The sequence below is a fragment of the Sinocyclocheilus anshuiensis genome, unplaced genomic scaffold, assembly GCF_001515605.1.
Source record: "Sinocyclocheilus anshuiensis isolate Anshui unplaced genomic scaffold, SAMN03320099.WGS_v1.1 scaffold446, whole genome shotgun sequence".
Lineage (NCBI taxonomy): Eukaryota > Metazoa > Chordata > Actinopteri > Cypriniformes > Cyprinidae > Sinocyclocheilus > Sinocyclocheilus anshuiensis.
In genome coordinates, this window is record NW_015544247.1 from 2,083,501 (window position 1) to 2,101,274 (window position 17,774).

General features: G+C 35.3%; 1 protein-coding gene across 1 annotated transcript in view; it reads left to right on the forward strand.

The window, feature by feature from the left end:
- LOC107697725 (spermatogenesis-associated protein 17-like) overlaps positions 1–16,962 on the forward strand; it is a 33,276-nt gene extending 16,314 nt beyond the window's left edge. The window contains exons 9-10 of the mRNA XM_016498551.1: positions 3,033–3,168; positions 16,726–16,962. Of these exons, the coding sequence (XP_016354037.1) occupies positions 3,033–3,168; positions 16,726–16,806 (217 nt within the window). The 3' untranslated portion in view covers positions 16,807–16,962. The remainder of the gene's footprint in view (positions 1–3,032; positions 3,169–16,725) is intronic.
- Positions 16,963–17,774: the final 812 nt, after the last annotated feature.

Below are 17,774 nucleotides of genomic sequence, written 5' to 3' on the forward strand. Positions count from 1 at the left end.
TGGATTATCATAATAGCATTTTTTCACAACGTTACTTGAACAGTGGCATCTCTGTTTTAAAACCCTTCCGTTTTATTTTAATTACAAGCTCAATGTGCAGTGTTTTTTAATCATGTTTAATTTTTTTTCTTCTTGCTCCAACTTTAAACAGTAAATTAGTTAACCCCATTAACACAGAATACCCCAAACAGGCTGTAATAGGAGAGGTGGTTACTGTGTAAATCGTATTATACATGTGGTGTCTGCAGGGCATGGCGAAGCATGATTAGAGTCTTTTTGATCCAGGATCCCACTATCGTTTCCTGCTAATTTCCTCCGGAATGTTTCAAAGAGCTACCGAAATGTTGCTACTCTCTTTTTTTTCCACCACCAGCTTAATTTCAGTCCTAGTGATGTCTCCTCAGCCTCCGATGCAGATAATGCTGGGATGGATTACCATTATTTAGAAAAACAAACAACTCCATAGTGAACTAAACTAGTTGGCTTATAGTTTGACAAGGAATAAGTACTTGGGCTGTGAAGTGTTTATTCATTTTAAAAATATTTTCCTTTTTTTTACATTGAGAACTACAATGTAAAATATTTTGTAAGGTACACTAGTAATATGTTTCATATGGTAAATCCACTAAATAAACTGTTTTATTAAAGTCAGAAATATTTAATTAATATTAGTGAATCGACCAGACTAAATTAGGTTGCACAAACAATTAAAATGAATGATTTATTTAAAATAAATTTGTAAATAAAATAAAAGTTTAATAATATATAAGGAATGATTTATGTAAGCATATACGTTTTTCTTTTATTTATCATTTTATTATTATTATTATTATTATTATTTATTTATTAGTCTTTAATTCTGTTCTTTTAAAAAACCAATGTTACCCAGCAGGCTGGCTTACAAATGTGCAAGGAGAAAACTGAATACTTGCATCTCTACATATTTCTCTTTTTCTCTCGCTCTGCCTCTTCTCTGTTCATTCTCTCTACTTCCTCTAACACTCCCCCTTTTCCTGTTTTGGTGGCCTCCTAGGGTGTTGTCACTGGGCATTGGTCTGCACTGCCAAAAGATCCCCTACGAGAAGTCAAACTTTCCTTAATGGCTTTCAATGAATAAAAACTACCCTATTAAAATGCAATTCAGTGGCAATGAAAGCAGTAAGTGAAACAGCCGGCAAGCAGCAGAAGCGTTGTGTATTCTGGGACATTGGGGCCACATTAATTTTTGCTCTGTGATGTCCGTCCCATGTGCACATTAGCATGGGTTGCACTGTAATCTGTCTTGTAGGGAGGCTGGTGTCTCTAGTGGATAAGGATGTCTGTGGGAGATTGGGCCATTATTTAAAGGGCCAGCGCGGTGTTTGATGTCACCCCCTTTTTTGCCTCGCGCTATCAAAGCTTTACCAAGCATTATTGCTTATGTGGTACTTACGTGACAGGAGAGGCCCTCTAATAAATAATGATATTTTTCAGGATGGAAATGACTAAAGAGAGTGTCAAACAAACTCCAGTTCTACCAGAAAGTTTCACTTCAGTTGGCCCAGCCAGTATTATTATCTTTTCCTAAACAGATGTTTCAGAAAGTATCAATGCAGAAATATGAGACAAAGTCTTTGATCTAATGATCCCATCTGTTTTTTGTTTTATTTACTCTGAATATGTGCCAGTTTTGCACCGTATTTGTGCAACTTTTGCTTTTCTAGGCGGAGCGATTATGGTTACATTTTCCATATTTGTCTGTTTTGATTTCATTAAAGAGGACAGGGCTTCACCTGTACTTCTGGTTTCATCATCAAAAAAGGGAACGGACACAACAAGCATTGGGAATATAAAACCTTTCTTTGCAGATTGTGTTCACAGAAAGTGCCAAAGTTGTTGGTTGTTTGTTTGTTTTGTGACAAGCCAAGTCAGTGCCCAGTGGACGTTTACCCAGCCTCGCGCAGACACCTCTTGTACCGCACTGGATAAATCTTCCTCCAGGCAAAGTGTCTTGGGTACAATTTACAAAATCAACCTCGCTGTAATTAACATCTGGCATTTTTCCTAAGTAACCGCTATTTGCACTGAACGTGTGCCCAGCAAACACGCAGCATGTGCAAAAACAACCACAAGACATCACAACGATTAAGAAGCGATTTGGGTTTGGAAATGAGCTGGACTAGAATGAAAAGTGCCTGTGAGGGAGGGATGAGGCGACGTGGTGATGTATAAGTAACATGTGCTGTGTTGTGAATAGCAGAACGTTAGCTCTTAGCAGGCACGTTAGCCAAGACCAGAGGCCAGTAATTGGGCCGACACTGAGATTATGCTGCATTAAGGCTAATAGAACTAATGTTGGAAATGTCAATTTTGCTATTCATATATTTTACCATTCAAAATTTGGGGTCAGTAAAAAGTTTTTTTTTTTTGGAAAGAAATTAATACTTTTATCCAGCATAGTCGCATTAAATGTATCAAAACATAACTAATATTACAAAAGATGGTAACACTTTAGTATAGGGACCAATTCTCACAATTAACTTGCTTATTAGCATGCAGTTTATTAACATATTGTCTTTTTATTAGTACTTGTAAAGCACATATTCTGCATGACCATATTCTACATCCCTAATCCTACCCAATACCTAAACTAACAACTACATTACTATTAATAAGCAGCAAATTAGGAGTTTATTGAGGCAAAAGTCATAGTTAATGGTTTGTTAGTGAGAATTGGACCTTAAAATAAAATGTATCACAGTTTCCACATAAATATTAAACATCACAACCATTTTCAACAGTGATGATAAAAAGAAATGTTGTAAAATATATTAAAATAGAAAACAGTTATTTGAAATTGCAATAATATTTCACAATATTACTGATTTTACTGTACTTTTGCTCAAATAAATGCAGCCTTTGTGAGACTTCTTTCAAATTAAAAATCTTGCGGACCCACACTTCTGAACAGTAGTGTGTGTTTTTTCAATATCCATTGTATATTAGCTTATGAAGTATATCTTAATTCCTATTTCTGTTTTCTTTTCACACAGTTTTCTTCCATTTTCAAACACAAGCCGAAATAAGCGGTACGAGGGCATGATGCACACCTCCACCCCCTTTGAGCAGGTGGCATATGGGACAAAGCACTTCCGGGAGGAGCACAAGGAGTACCTCAAGGGGAAAAAGGTACACGTTTCGCTAGCATGCACATGTAGAACTGCCAAAACGCATTCTGTGTGCTGGCATGATTTGGGAAGCGGGATATGGGATCTGTGATGGTAGTGAGAGGGGGACTGGTGTTCATTCTAAACCCATGCACCCCCACCAAAACAACCTCCATGTTGAGCGTCGCAGATTTGTCAAATTTGACAGCAATTTAATAAATACCCACAAGTAAATGAGAAGAAAAGGTTTCTCCCCCCTCAAAGTCCTCACATTAGGTAATTGACTGTGTCTCTGCTGAAGGCCGTTCATGGATGAGAGTTCTTTATTGGCTCTTACCAGCAGGCACTACCCTCTGCATCCAGCGCAATTGCCCGGAAATACCTCCTCCGGAATGAAATAAATAAGAGAGCCCCTACTGCTGACACCGCTCATGTATGCTTGGTTGATACTAGATGTGGCAGCTCGGTTCCGCTCTGCGTTTTAATTGTTATCTGTATGGCATAAAATTTTTGACTTTTTTTTTTTTTTTAGAGGGAATAGAATTCATCAGGTCATTCCCTGAATACATCAGACACTCAAAGTTCTTGGTCTAGCTTCACCATATCAATGCCATTCCGTAATACGTCACAAGTTAAAAGACGTGGTGCGTGCTTCTCTCTGATTCTTTTGGAAAGTAGCCCAGTGTGTCTTGATTCATACTGTGAAGGTCTGAGGCTTGTGCTCACACCATCTGACAGTAATGAAGACTCAGCATAACGAGCGTGCCTATGATCAACATAATTGATGTGGCAGAGGACACCATATTAAGGATTATCACTGATCCGTAGCTAAACAGGAGGCAAACCCTCAGCCTCAGGGGTGATTCCCTACCCAGAAGAGCTTTACCACAGTATTACATACGCTACTGTTCAAACTGTTCCAAAGTTTGGGGTCAACACGATTTTTTTTATATATATTAATAATGCAAGGATGCATTAAATTGATCAAAAGCGAAAGGAAAGACATTTATGATGTTACAAAAGACTTCTATTCCAAATAAATGCTGTACTTTTGATGCTGTTCTTTCTATTCATCAAAGAATCCTGGTAAGAAAAAGAAAGTATCATGGTTTCCAGAAAATTATTAAACAGTAGAACCCTCTTCAACATTGATAATAATAATAAATGTTTCTTGAGCACCAAATCAGCATATTAGAATGATTTATTTGCATAGTAAAATGATTTCTTGTGACACTGAATACTGGAGTAAATACTGTCTAGTGAAAATTCAGGAATAAATTACATTTAAAATATATTAAAATAGAACACAGTAATTAAAAATATGTGATATGTCACAATATTCAAATAATCAAAGAAAATCCACCTTAATATGAGACTTTGTTTAAATACAAATAAATAAATAAATAAAATCTTACAGACCACAAACTTTTGCATGGTAAATGCATAATAAATATACATTCTTATTGTGAAATATAAAATCATATTGTGAAAGATTACATCAGTTCATATTTTGATACATATATTTACTGTGATTTTTAAAAAATATATTTTTTCATATATTTACTGAGATATAAACTCACAATTTCAAGAAATAAAGTCCCCATTAATTTTTTTGCACTTGAGGTTTCATATGAACAGGCATGGAGCAGTAACCAACTGCAATATTGTTCATGGTATTCTTGCGTTTGATCTGTTAGCACATGCCAGGCTCATTAACCCTTAGCAAAGCTGCCTCAGTGTCTGTAATTAATGCAGCTAGCTCATGCAACATACGCACAGCATTTCTGCTTTGAATGGATTATTCTTTCCCCTCAACACTATTTGGATGAGTTATCTGGAAGAACTCGCTCATTCTGTCCCACCTCATCATCAAGGAGCCCATCCATTCCTCTATCACTGGGGGGTGCAGGGTACGTTTTGCTTGTCTAATTATTTTGTTTGCTTATATATTTATTTACATCCTTCTCTGAAGAGTGCGACTGCAGAGCTGTTTTTGATTAATCAAAATGCATTTGACTTCTAAGAGAGTAATGTACTCCAAAAGATGCCCTCCATTTAACCCGGGTCACACAGAGACCCAGACGCCAGAGGCACTGATGTTCCCGTGAGAATTACACACGTTAAGATGACGGCACTCTCGATGGGTTTGATTCGGATATTAGATTTATTCAAACCGCAGTTAGAATATGCATCTCTGTCTTATATAACTAAATACTGCCTGCCTTTGTGTACCTCATATTTTTTCATTATGAAGCTTTTTTATGTTTTGTATATAACATTTTTTAACATTTTATTGTAGATCTATCTGAGGTAAATAGATCCGTAAAGAATATTAAATGCTAATAATAACATTTTTTAAAAATTTAAATTTTTTTAAATGTAATAATAGTAAAAAAATAAGTAAAACATTTCTTATTTTCATACATTTTTCTATATAAAAATGTAATGTGGAAAATGCCTGAAAAAGGTATTTTGTGTTAGGTATGTTAGGTACGTTATGTGAAAAATAAATTTTTTCACATCTCTAATTTCTCACAGGAAAAGCTTTGTCCCTTGATGACGATCCCGAGCTTTGAAATATAAATTGATTCTAAAGAGGAAATTAGATGGCACTTATTACACTGTCTAACTAGTAACCCAGTGTCATTTGTCTGTGGCTTGATAAATGTTCCACCTTTGACGGTTACCAGTGAGAAATATGTTGCACGCAAACCTTTTTTTTTTTTTGATATAAATCTCCTAAGCCCCTCACTTTTTTCCTTTGCATTGACTCACATGAAGATAATGATGGATATGGTAATTTCCAAGTGCATCTCTGATTTAATTATACCCAGTCTCTTTTTCCTTTCTTCTCCGTTCATTTGTTCATCCCACCCCTCATAGGACCCACACCTTGAGATGTGTTATTTCCCAGATTAACATGTCTTAAACTGAAAGCAGTGCTTGGTGATTTATCTCAATTGTGGAGATAAAAGGAAGTGATGCAGGAAGGATTGCAGAGGCTTCAGACATGCTCAGATACATAACGAATGAACTTTGCCTCTGAAATTTGAATCTCTGTCTTTTTTTATAGAGCTCTTTTGAGGTCCTATTTTTTTCTTTTAAGATTAAAGTCCATTAGAAACCAAAGTTTTACTGAACAAAGTGATCTTAACTGTTATGGATATAAGCGTTAAATCTGCATTGTCTGTCGTTTTTCCTCTTCCATTTAAGGCTGTTCCTTAGGCACAAAACTAACTGCTATTTATATGTATTTAATCTTAAAATACAAACATATATCCAAAAAATTATATATAATTTTTAAAGATAATCTAAGGCCATGTCCACACGTACACGGGTATTTTTATAAACTGAGTTTTCCCTTCTTCCATTTTTAAAAAAATCTCCGTCCACATGAAAACGCAAAAGCATGCTATGAAGCACTGTCAAGAGCATGCCAAGCCAACAGGTCGCAATATAATCTCAACCGTAAAGCCATGTTGGCCAATCAGAAGCCTGAAAAAATGCTTAAAAATGTAATTTCCACCTCAAAATTTAATAGCGATTTAAGGTGGAAATGACATTTATTTAAGATGGTTCAGGAAAAAAAATGACAGTTATTTTCTGTGCTGCATGTACAATTTGTTAGTAAACTAATTAAATACACCAGTCAGTATCAAAAGTGTGTTTTAAGAGAGATTAATTTCTATATGTCCACAAGTTCTCGTAGTTGAAGAAACACCCTTAAATGGAATCAGTGTTAAGGCGGCATTACAGTGATTTGAGCTGTTTCAGATATGAAGTGACGGTCCACAGCGGTGTGTTGTCAGCCCAGTTGTGGATCAGAAGTGATGCAGACAGACAGAGAGGCACAGGGTCCGCGCTTTTCCCTCTCCTCTGTAATTAGTGCATTAGTTAATAGCCCCTTGACAAAGATGACCCTTCATCAGGCTGTACGCCGGCCGCTGACTAGCCAGCCCTGTGATCTGATTTTTGCATCATCACCACCGATTCTAACAAATTGAACCACCAGGGCTAATTATGGTGGCTAATAAAGTGCATTGCCTCTGTGCAAAATCCTCTCCATCGTCTTGCATTAGACTTTCATCAATCATGTTTTCAAACTGATATATCTTAGCACCAGAATACCAGCACACAGCCTGGGCCTACATTTATTTTCTCTCTCTTCTATTTTAATGTTGCTTCAGTAATTGCTTTTCCAAACTCCCTTTGCTAGACCCCCATTTCCATTGTCCCCCTGCCGAATATCTCCTCTAAGCACAACCGGAGCACTTTTTTTTTTTTAATTATTGTTGTAGGCCTAAAATGATGCTTTGTTAGTGGCTGCTCTTGTTAATCATTGGTGGAATAATGCATCACCATGATATGTGTGATATATGAGGTATGTTTAAATGCGAATGATATTCATAATGAGCAATAAATAAGTGATATAAAAGTAGGACAACCTGCTTTGACTCCAGGATAGGAAATGGCATGTGAGTGTTTCTATTACGCACACACACACACACACACACATGCTCATATTCCAGACCGGACTACATTAGTGACCAAGAGCCTCTGGGTGATTCACTATATCCATTTTATAGGGATATAAAATCCCTCGGCCCCTTCATTTGCCACGTAATAAACAATTCGCCTGACATGCCTCTCACTTTTTTCTTACATATGTATCAATTAACTTTACACCTTCTTCTATTATGTCAGCGTTTCCTTTTTTATAGTCATTCATATAAATAGTAAATAAATATAATGCGTCACGATTGATTTGAAATGGCCTTTGCTTTAAACATTAAGAAAATTAATATCATCCTTCAGTAGAAAAGATCATTTCGCAATGTCAGTCACAGATGACTTAAGTTACCAAACCCAACGTTTTGAACGGCAAACGCATAATATATAATATGACTTAATTTCTTGCTATTGTGAAAAATAAAGACACATTATGAGATATAATCATATTGTGAGATATAAGATATCTATTCATATTTTGAGACATACAATGATTGTGATCTTTTTAAAAGTGTATTTTAAAGAAATATGCATTGCAATGATTTCATGTTTTGTAATAATCATTTTTATTTTTGTATTTTGTATTTTTCAGCAGAAATTGGCACCTTCGTTCAAGCATAATACGTTCATACATTAGCTTTAGAAAAAGCACAATGCAAATAAACATTGTATTATAGGGCAGAGTGAGAAAAGCTCTAATAAAATTACCTCCACAGTACAATGTACTTTTCTGACCCCCAGCTCTTTTACACCGTTTCCTCCATCTGTGCTTTCTTCTATACACGTTACACAAATATGAACTGGTTTCCTCTGTCATTCTGACAATAAAAACAGAACCTTCTGAATTTCATCTGTGCTGTGGCTCATGCAGCTATTGAAGGCTTTTGAAAGCGATTGAAGTTTTTGCATGGCATGAATTGAAATAATTTTTCTCTTCACAGTGTGAATGAATTAATGAAATCAGAGTTACTGTACGTTAGCTTCCAATGAGACTTGTTGCAGTTCAACAGAAATCTCATTTAGATGCCATGCACTAGGTCTCTTCAATTGAGACAGAAGGATTACTTTAGCCACACAACATTACGTAATTGTGTGAAAACTGCATCATTCTGGTATTGCCAGTTAATCTTGCTGAAATTGCCTGTGTGTGTTAGTGTGTGTTGGTTGATTGAGAGCCATATTAGGGTCATGTCACCTGAAATAACTTGATTATATCAAGTTTATGATTTTCAGTGACTTAATTGTCAAATCTACAGCATTCTGAATAGTGCAAGAATGCAAATTAAGGATTTAGATAAGAGTGATTATCCACAAAATAAATTGTTTGTCTACTGAAAAAATGTTTGCATACCTTCAAATAATTAGACTTACATTCCCTCTTCAAGATTTTGAAATGAAACCCAATAAAATATATTTGAAACAAGTTAATACTTAATATTTTGTAATGTTTTAGTGTTGTAATGTGTGTTTGTTTGTTTGTTTGTTTTAAATGCTGTCCACAAAAAAAATATTATGACGCATATTAGAATTATTTCTGAAGGATCATGTGACACTGAAGACTGAAGTAATGGCTGCTGAAAATTCAACTTTGCTATCACAGGAATATTAAAATAGATTTTTTACTCACTGATAAATATTTGCATAATATTGCTTATTGCCTGAAACCATATGAAGCTATCAGTCATGAATCTATTTTTAATGTTTCTTTTTTTCATCCCACCACCATCTTGAAAACGTATTGTCATTGCTGATTCTTTTTGTTTTGTTTTTAGTTTCTTTTAGTGCATGTGGCTTCTGGTTTTTCAAAAGGGAGTCTTTTTTTTTTTTTTTTAATTAAAGCTAAAGAGACTTTTTCAGTGTAAAAAAAAAAACTATGTTAGGTTTATGAAATGCACATTTCATCAAGCGTTTGATTAAGGTGATATAATTATGCACTGCCATGTCAAATTGGGCTGATTACAATATAGCATAAAGAGCTTCTTTTTTTTACCTTAGACTGATTAAGTTTTTGATTGATGTTTTTGGAGACCATTTTTAGTGTATAAGCGCATATCAAATGTGCTTTTGGGAACATAAGCTCTTTAAAATATAAAATCTTAGTGCAACATATTTTATATTTGTGCAAAATCGAACTCATTAAAATCAAACCGCATTTCACGTTACCAAAAATGTTGTCAGTCCACAAACAACAACAAATACTTTAATGTGCATTTGAGCAGTCAAAAGCGCAAAGGCTACGTTCAGTTCCCTTTAGAGTGAGTCAGGAGTAGCCACGTATGAAAGAGTCCTCTGCCATTTCCCTACCGGCCCGTATAGAGCTGTGCAGTGGGAATTACGCCGTCAACTTCTCACTAGCTAAAATAATGTAAACTCATTTCGGCTGAGGCCCAGCTAAGATGTCAGCGTGTATGAATGTGAAAAGTGCATTGGACGCATTAGGACTTGACAGGGGCCCTTCTTGAAATAAGTGAAATTAATGGAGCTCTTTTCATGTACGACAAGGCCGCGGCACCCCTTTCAGCCTGCTTACAGTCAGAGAAAAGTCAATACTTTTTTATTACTCCGGGCTGACCTACCTTCTGCACTACAAGTGCTAGCTGTGCTAATTGGTTTCAGTTGTGAGGGGGAAAAAATAGAAAAGCTTCATTCTGAAGAACATTGGAGCAAATAAATCAATCTCATATTTTTTTTATCCCTTGTCTGTTTTTATTGGGTAATGTTGGAGGGAGAGGCAACAAATGCTTGGTTAAAATATGGGTTCGATGGGCTAAAAAGTGTCTAAGTGCCCTGAGTGCTTATATGAAGTCTTCTGTTGTTCCACTGCTGTTATGTAGCTGTTAAATGAAACACACTCTGAGGTGAAAGATAACAGAACATGGGCTACAGCTATTTTAAGAGAACAGGTTGACGTGACAAATAAGAACATCAGCTAGAGGCGAGATTCATTTTATACATTCAAAAGGACTGAGGGCACTTTATAAATGTGTCTGGCTGACTCCAATTAAGGGCATTTGTTATAGTCGGTTATGAACAGATGCTTGAATTCTGAAACATTCAATATTTGACTATAGACAGAATAAATATTTGATATATAACAACATTAAAATGTTTATTATTATTATTATTGTTGTTGTTGGTGTTAAATCATTGATTCATTTATCATTTCATTCATTATTATTTAATTCAATCAATTCATTATTAATAATGTATTAATTCATTTATAAATAATAAAATTAATATACAATTATACAAAATAATATATGTATTAATAAAATCATAAATTAAAACACACACATATCCTTCATCAAAAAAAAACACAAATAATAAATAATAATAAAATCAATTAATAAATAATAAATTGTTATAGCTTAAATATAAGTAAATATATAATATTTTATATATTTGTAATTTTGCAGCATTCATTCATCAATTCATTCATTATTATTCAACCATTAATTCATTTATAAATAAAATCCATATAAAATTGTAGAATTAATATAATATGTATTAATACAATTATTTGACTTAAAGTCCCCCTGTAGTCAAATATTTTATCCCTTAAAACTTATCTTTGATCATCAAAATGACATATTTAAATGTTTTTTCTTGTGAAAATAATTTTCTCATGCCTTAAAATAGCTTGAATGTAACTCTACACCCTTGCCTCATTTACTATACGCGGATCTATGAATATGCAAATTAAAACTTGATTTTCACTACAGGGGGACTTTAAAAGAACACATTCATACATATTCGGGATCAAAAAATCACAAATAAATAATAATCAAATAAATAATAAATTGTTATAGCTTAAATAAGTCAATATAGAATATATGATTTTTATATATATTTATAATTTTGCAACATTCAATCGTTATTATTCATTAATTTGTTCATTTATAAATAAAATTGTAGAATATAATATGTATCTATAAAATAATTTGCCGTAAAAGAACACACACACACACACAAAAATCACAAATAATAAATAATAATAAAATAAATTAATACATAAACTCTTGTAGCTTAAATATGTCAATATATACTATATATTTTTAATACATTTATGATTTTGCAGCATATAACAATAAGACAATCAAACAATCAAAACATTTGACAATCTTAATTAGAATATGATCTGTATTATGTAACTCGCTTATTTGTCAGTGTATGTCAGTACAAATGAGTGTTTCTGGAATGTTTCTGCTGCCCCAATTTCACCTCTGTCCATGAGAATGAGTTCTGTCATTCAGTCTATCTCTGAATACCTCCTCTTCTTCATTTTGATGTATTTGCTCCTTCCTCTGGTCTTTGCCACTGTAATTGCGAACTCAACTAGTCTCTCATGCCCCTGTATTAACCTTAAACCAGTCGTAGTTCAACTAATACATACTGTAGCAATCTACACCGAGTGGCATCAGTCATTAGTCATCTAATTATGCGTGTACAACTAATCCTTGTTATGGAACAACAATCAAAGTTTTTGCAATAATCACATTTTTTAAAAATGTGATTTTTTTTCATATAGCGAACATTGTGAATTAATCTATTTTCCACTTTGGAGACGGTGTCCTTTTGCGTTTCTTGTGCAGTTGTTAGAGTTAGTGCGGGTGCTGTTTACAAGGACAGCTAGCTGCAGCATTTCCTGAGGCCAAGACACACAGATGATTGTCATGGTGGCGTACGCTGACTGACAGAGGGATCACATGCATGCCTGCCAGAGGGAAACAGTCAGCGCCCCAGTCTATGACATTAGTTTGTCCTTGCTCAACTTAGGCTTTTTTTAGTCTTAAAAAATAAATGAAATATATAATTAAATCGCCTTCCTCCCAACCTCCCTTTCCTCTTCCAATTCTTACTTCAGCCCGTTATTTCCACTTCAACGCAGCAACGCTCCTCACAGGCTCTTCTATTAAGCGGTTGTGGAGATGAAGGTGGCGTGTTTTAGACCAGGTCAGCCTCTAGGGGGGGGTCACTGAGAGCCAGCGTGCTTGGAGAGACGCTTTAAGACAGCCTGTGTAGCTGCTGCAGCAACTAGGCCACTAGCAAAAGCTGAATCCAGTCCAGCTAAAAATATCTGACGCAGATATTTTGTGCAGTACTGCAAAAAGAGGGCAGGATTTGTTGTGGCTCATGTATTCATCATTAACTGGCTGACTGGGAGAATGTATTATTGCAGTGATGAAGAGCCAATGCTAGTCACAGCAGCTAGAGTGTGAGGTTAGCGTGGTCATCCAGGGATCGAGGGAAGGGAGCAGAGAGAGAACAACAGTCTTTCTGCGTGTAGCCATTTTAAACACTTTTTAACTCCTAATTTTAGATCTAAGTGGAAATAAACCAGAGATACAATATTAGTTTTGCTTATAGCTTATATTTGTAGTCATACACTGCACTGTTGGTGAACTGAATAAACTTTTAGTACACTCTAAAAAATGCTGGGTTAAAACAACCCAACTTGGGTTATTTGGCAACCCAGCGCTGGGTAAATATTGGACAGAACACATGCTGGGTTATTTTGACCCAGCTTGGTTGGGTTAAATGTTTTTACCCAACATGCTGGGTTGTTTTATTTAAGTCAACCATTGTTTATAAATTATTGTATTGCTGGCTTAAAATGGACTGGAGATTAAAAATCACATAGAATGACTAGAGGCAACAGCAATAATCAAAAGATGAGCATTTATTAAGCAAGAACACATGGACAAAATACAAGACAAACTTAATTTATTTGGGTGAATACAGCATAGTTCACAATATTACATATATTTAAACTCGTTTAACAAGCATTTTAGACATAAAAAATGTAACATTTATAAGTAGCATTTTAATTTACGTGTATTCAACCGTTCTTTGTAATCACTTTTTACCGAAATAGTGCTAATTGGCGTGCTGGTGTGTCGCCGAAATCTGAGCCGGTGAAGGGCTGCTGTTCGTGGGGGAACTGCGAACTTCATACCGCCGCCTCGCGTTTCACTCGTAGCTGAAAGATGCCATGACTGACTCCAAAACCTGCCCATAAACAAACAGTACTGAGATTAGAGAACCTATTTTAACATCAAATTAAATTAAACTCAGTATTATAACGAATAAAATCAATTTATTTTAAGCAAGGCAAAAGGCATTTCCATCAAGCGAAGCGAACGCTGCTGATGCAACTGACTGACACCTCGTCCTTATGTTGCATTGCGCAAAATAATACAATTTACAGCACAGTAAAGACTTTATAAATGAAATAAAATGTATACAAACCTTTATTTTGCTGAAGGAGTGCACCAAATCGGCAGCACTGAGAACCTATTCATCATTAACTGGCTGACTGGGAGAATGTATTATTGCAGTGATGAAGAGCCAATGCTAGTCACAGCAGCTAGAGTGTGAGGTTAGCGTGGTCATCCAGGGATCGAGGGAAGGGAGCAGAGAGAGAACAACAGTCTTTCTGCGTGTAGCCATTTTAAACACTTTTTAACTCCTAATTTTAGATCTAAGTGGAAATAAACCAGAGATACAATATTAGTTTTGCTTATAGCTTATATTTGTAGTCATACACTGCACTGTTGGTGAACTGAATAAACTTTTAGTACACTCTAAAAAATGCTGGGTTAAAACAACCCAACTTGGGTTATTTGGCAACCCAGCGCTGGGTAAATATTGGACAGAACACATGCTGGGTTATTTTGACCCAGCTTGGTTGGGTTAAATGTTTTTACCCAACATGCTGGGTTGTTTTATTTAAGTCAACCATTGTTTATAAATTATTGTATTGCTTGCTTAAAATGGACTGGAGATTAAAAATCACATAGAATGACTAGAGGCAACAGCAATAATCAAAAGATGAGCATTTATTAAGCAAGAACACATGGACAAAATACAAGACAAACTTAATTTATTTGGGTGAATACAGCATAGTTCACAATATTACATATATTTAAACTCGTTTAACAAGCATTTTAGACATAAAAAATGTAACATTTATAAGTAGCATTTTAATTTACGTGTATTCAACCGTTCTTTGTAATCACTTTTTACCGAAATAGTGCTAATTGGCGTGCTGGTGTGTCGCCGAAATCTGAGCCGGTGAAGGGCTGCTGTTCGTGGGGGAACTGCGAACTTCATACCGCCGCCTCGCGTTTCACTCGTAGCTGAAAGATGCCATGACTGACTCCAAAACCTGCCCATAAACAAACAGTACTGAGATTAGAGAACCTATTTTAACATCAAATTAAATTAAACTCAGTATTATAACGAATAAAATCAATTTATTTTAAGCAAGGCAAAAGGCATTTCCATCAAGCGAAGCGAACGCTGCTGATGCAACTGACTGACACCTCGTCCTTATGTTGCATTGCGCAAAATAATACAATTTACAGCACAGTAAAGACTTTATAAATGAAATAAAATGTATACAAACCTTTATTTCACTGAAGAGGTGCACTAAATCGGCGGCAGCGGCGCTGAGACAAAAAGCCCACGCTCTGGCTGTAACTCAGCAGCTGGGTTGTTTCGTCGGAGACAGGCTCAACTCAGCAGTTGGGTAGAAAAAAAAAATAACCCAACATTAAAAATGACCCAGCAATTTAGTTACAGAAAAACTACCCAGCACCTGGGTAAAAATATTAAAAATAACCCAATAAAATGGCCCAAACAGGCTGAACCCGGCACCTGGGTAAAAAAAAATAACCCAGCATTTTTTAGAGTGCACATACTGTAAAACATTATAATAGACACACTAAGTTTTAATAAATGTTAAGCGTATTTGGAAATGAAATGATTGGCATGGCTGTGATGTACTGGCCATACGTCCAGATCCTACTTTGGACACATAGTTTTGAAAATGGATGGATAGATGGATTTGCATGCAATTTACTCACATATTTGCATCATTAGAGCATGAGTGCTACTCGCCAGGCCATGACTTTTGCAAAAAGCTCAGATTTAAAATCTTATCTATAAGAAAGAAAAATCACATATGGGATCTTTTTAATATCTCACTTTTTTTCTTCGACAGCAAGAAGATTAAATTGAGAACAAATGGAGACTTAAACATATTTTTCTCATGGGCAGAGTGAAACAACCATAGTGATCTGACATCTCTGCTCTAGAATTTCAGAATAGATCTCGATTATGTCTCAAATTGTGCTCAGATTTGCAAAAATAATCTGTCATCAAAATTCAGATTTCAATATGAACTCAAATTATTCCCATCAAATTGTCCTATTTGTTTCTAAGAAACCAGATTTTATCATCTATTCTATTATCATGCATTTTATGACTCTGTTACTGTTTTCTCTATTTTGATCTCTAATTTTTTTTTCTCCAAAGAAAGGTTTTCAAAAGTTTGGGGTCAGTTAGATTTGTGAACGTTTTTGAAAGAAGTCTGCATAAAAACAGTAAAAAATAAAAATAAAAAAAAATAAAGTTATATTATTGAATATTATTGCTATGTAAAATTAAATTTTCTAATTTTTTTAATGTTTTCTATTTTAATATATTTAAAAATGTAATGTATTTCTGTGATGGCAAAGCTGAATTTTCAGCAGCCATTACTCCAGTCTTCAGTGTCACATGATCCTTCAGAAATCATTAAAATAAGCTGATTCAGTGTTCAAGAAATCAAGAAATATTTATTATCAATGTTAAAAATGTTCTGCTCCTTAATATTTTTGTGGAAACGGTGATACTTTTTTCAAGATTATTTGAAGAAAAGAACACTTAAATTAGTAGCATTTATTTAAAATAGAAATCTTCTGTAACATTTGTATTGTCTTTCTGTCACTTTTGAACAATTTAATGCATAAAAGTATTAATTTCTTTAAATACATAAATAAAATCTTACTGACCCAAAAAGTTATTCTTAAAGGTTTTAAAGAGACATGTCTGCGATTGACTTGATACTTCGACATAACTGAGAACTATGTCGAGCAATAACATTTTCCTTCTGTGTGTCTGTCTGTGTGTGTGTGTATGTGTGTGTGTGTGTTAAATGGAAAAATATAATAATTGCACCATCTCTGCTGAGTGTAAAACAGTTTTTCAAACTGCTGACATCCAATCAATGTGCTTATCATTTCAGCCCTTCAAGACCGTCTTCACTACCTGCCACATCTTTGACAAGTTTGGACGACTGTACTCCAACGCTGGTAATATTGTATGAGATAGCCGAGTGGAAAACTGACAATCAATAAATAAATGAAATTAAATATCCAATCATGCATCATTTGTTTGTCTGGTTCAGAAAGTGCGAAGGTGAGATGAGGTGAAGAAAACATTTGATGCCACATTCAGAGTAAAAACATCTCGTCCTCTTAGCATAATTACATGCTATTTGTATTATGCACAATTGCTTTTTGCACTCAATATCCGCTGTGTTGATGAAAGAATTCTTTAACAGCAATGATTTTGATCCTGGAAAAGAGACTAATGAAATTCCTCCATTAGGTTACGCACTTACAGATGTCACACGCGGATTCTTACATCACTTCCATCAATCACCTCATTGCATCGCTCCCGGAATCAGTCGTTTTGAAACATTTCCCATGCATTGTTGCCACAGAAAATAAATGTCATTTAATTTCAGTGAGTGGGAAAAGGTGAAGGTTCCTCCATTAGTTTACGCACTTACAGATGTCACACGCGGATTCTTACATCACTTCCATCAATCACCTCATTGCATCGCTCCCGGAATCAGTCGTTTTGAAACATTTCCCATGCATTGTTGCCACAGAAAATAAATGTCATTTAATTTCAGTGAGTGGGAAAAGGTGAAGGCACTGATCCAGTCTTCTGCTACAGAGGTTTCATTTCCACAAATAATTCTGAGTGCTTCGTTCTATTGTGTGTATGTGTGTGTGTGTGTGTGTGTGTGTGTGTGTGTATGTGTGTGTGAGGGCCTACAACTGTACGAAGCCTCCTGGCCGGCATCGCCACCAGCACCCCGTTGATGAATCTGAGGCACGGGCAGCAGTAATTTGGAGATGCAAGGGCTATCTCTTTGATTGCTCCTGGTCTGAGGTAGTCCATCACTTCACAATAACTCACCCTGCCGCTGACTCCTGCCTCCGAAAAAACCCACGCTTTTCCATCAGGGCGATTAGAAAAAGCCCTAGTTGGCTGATCTGATTA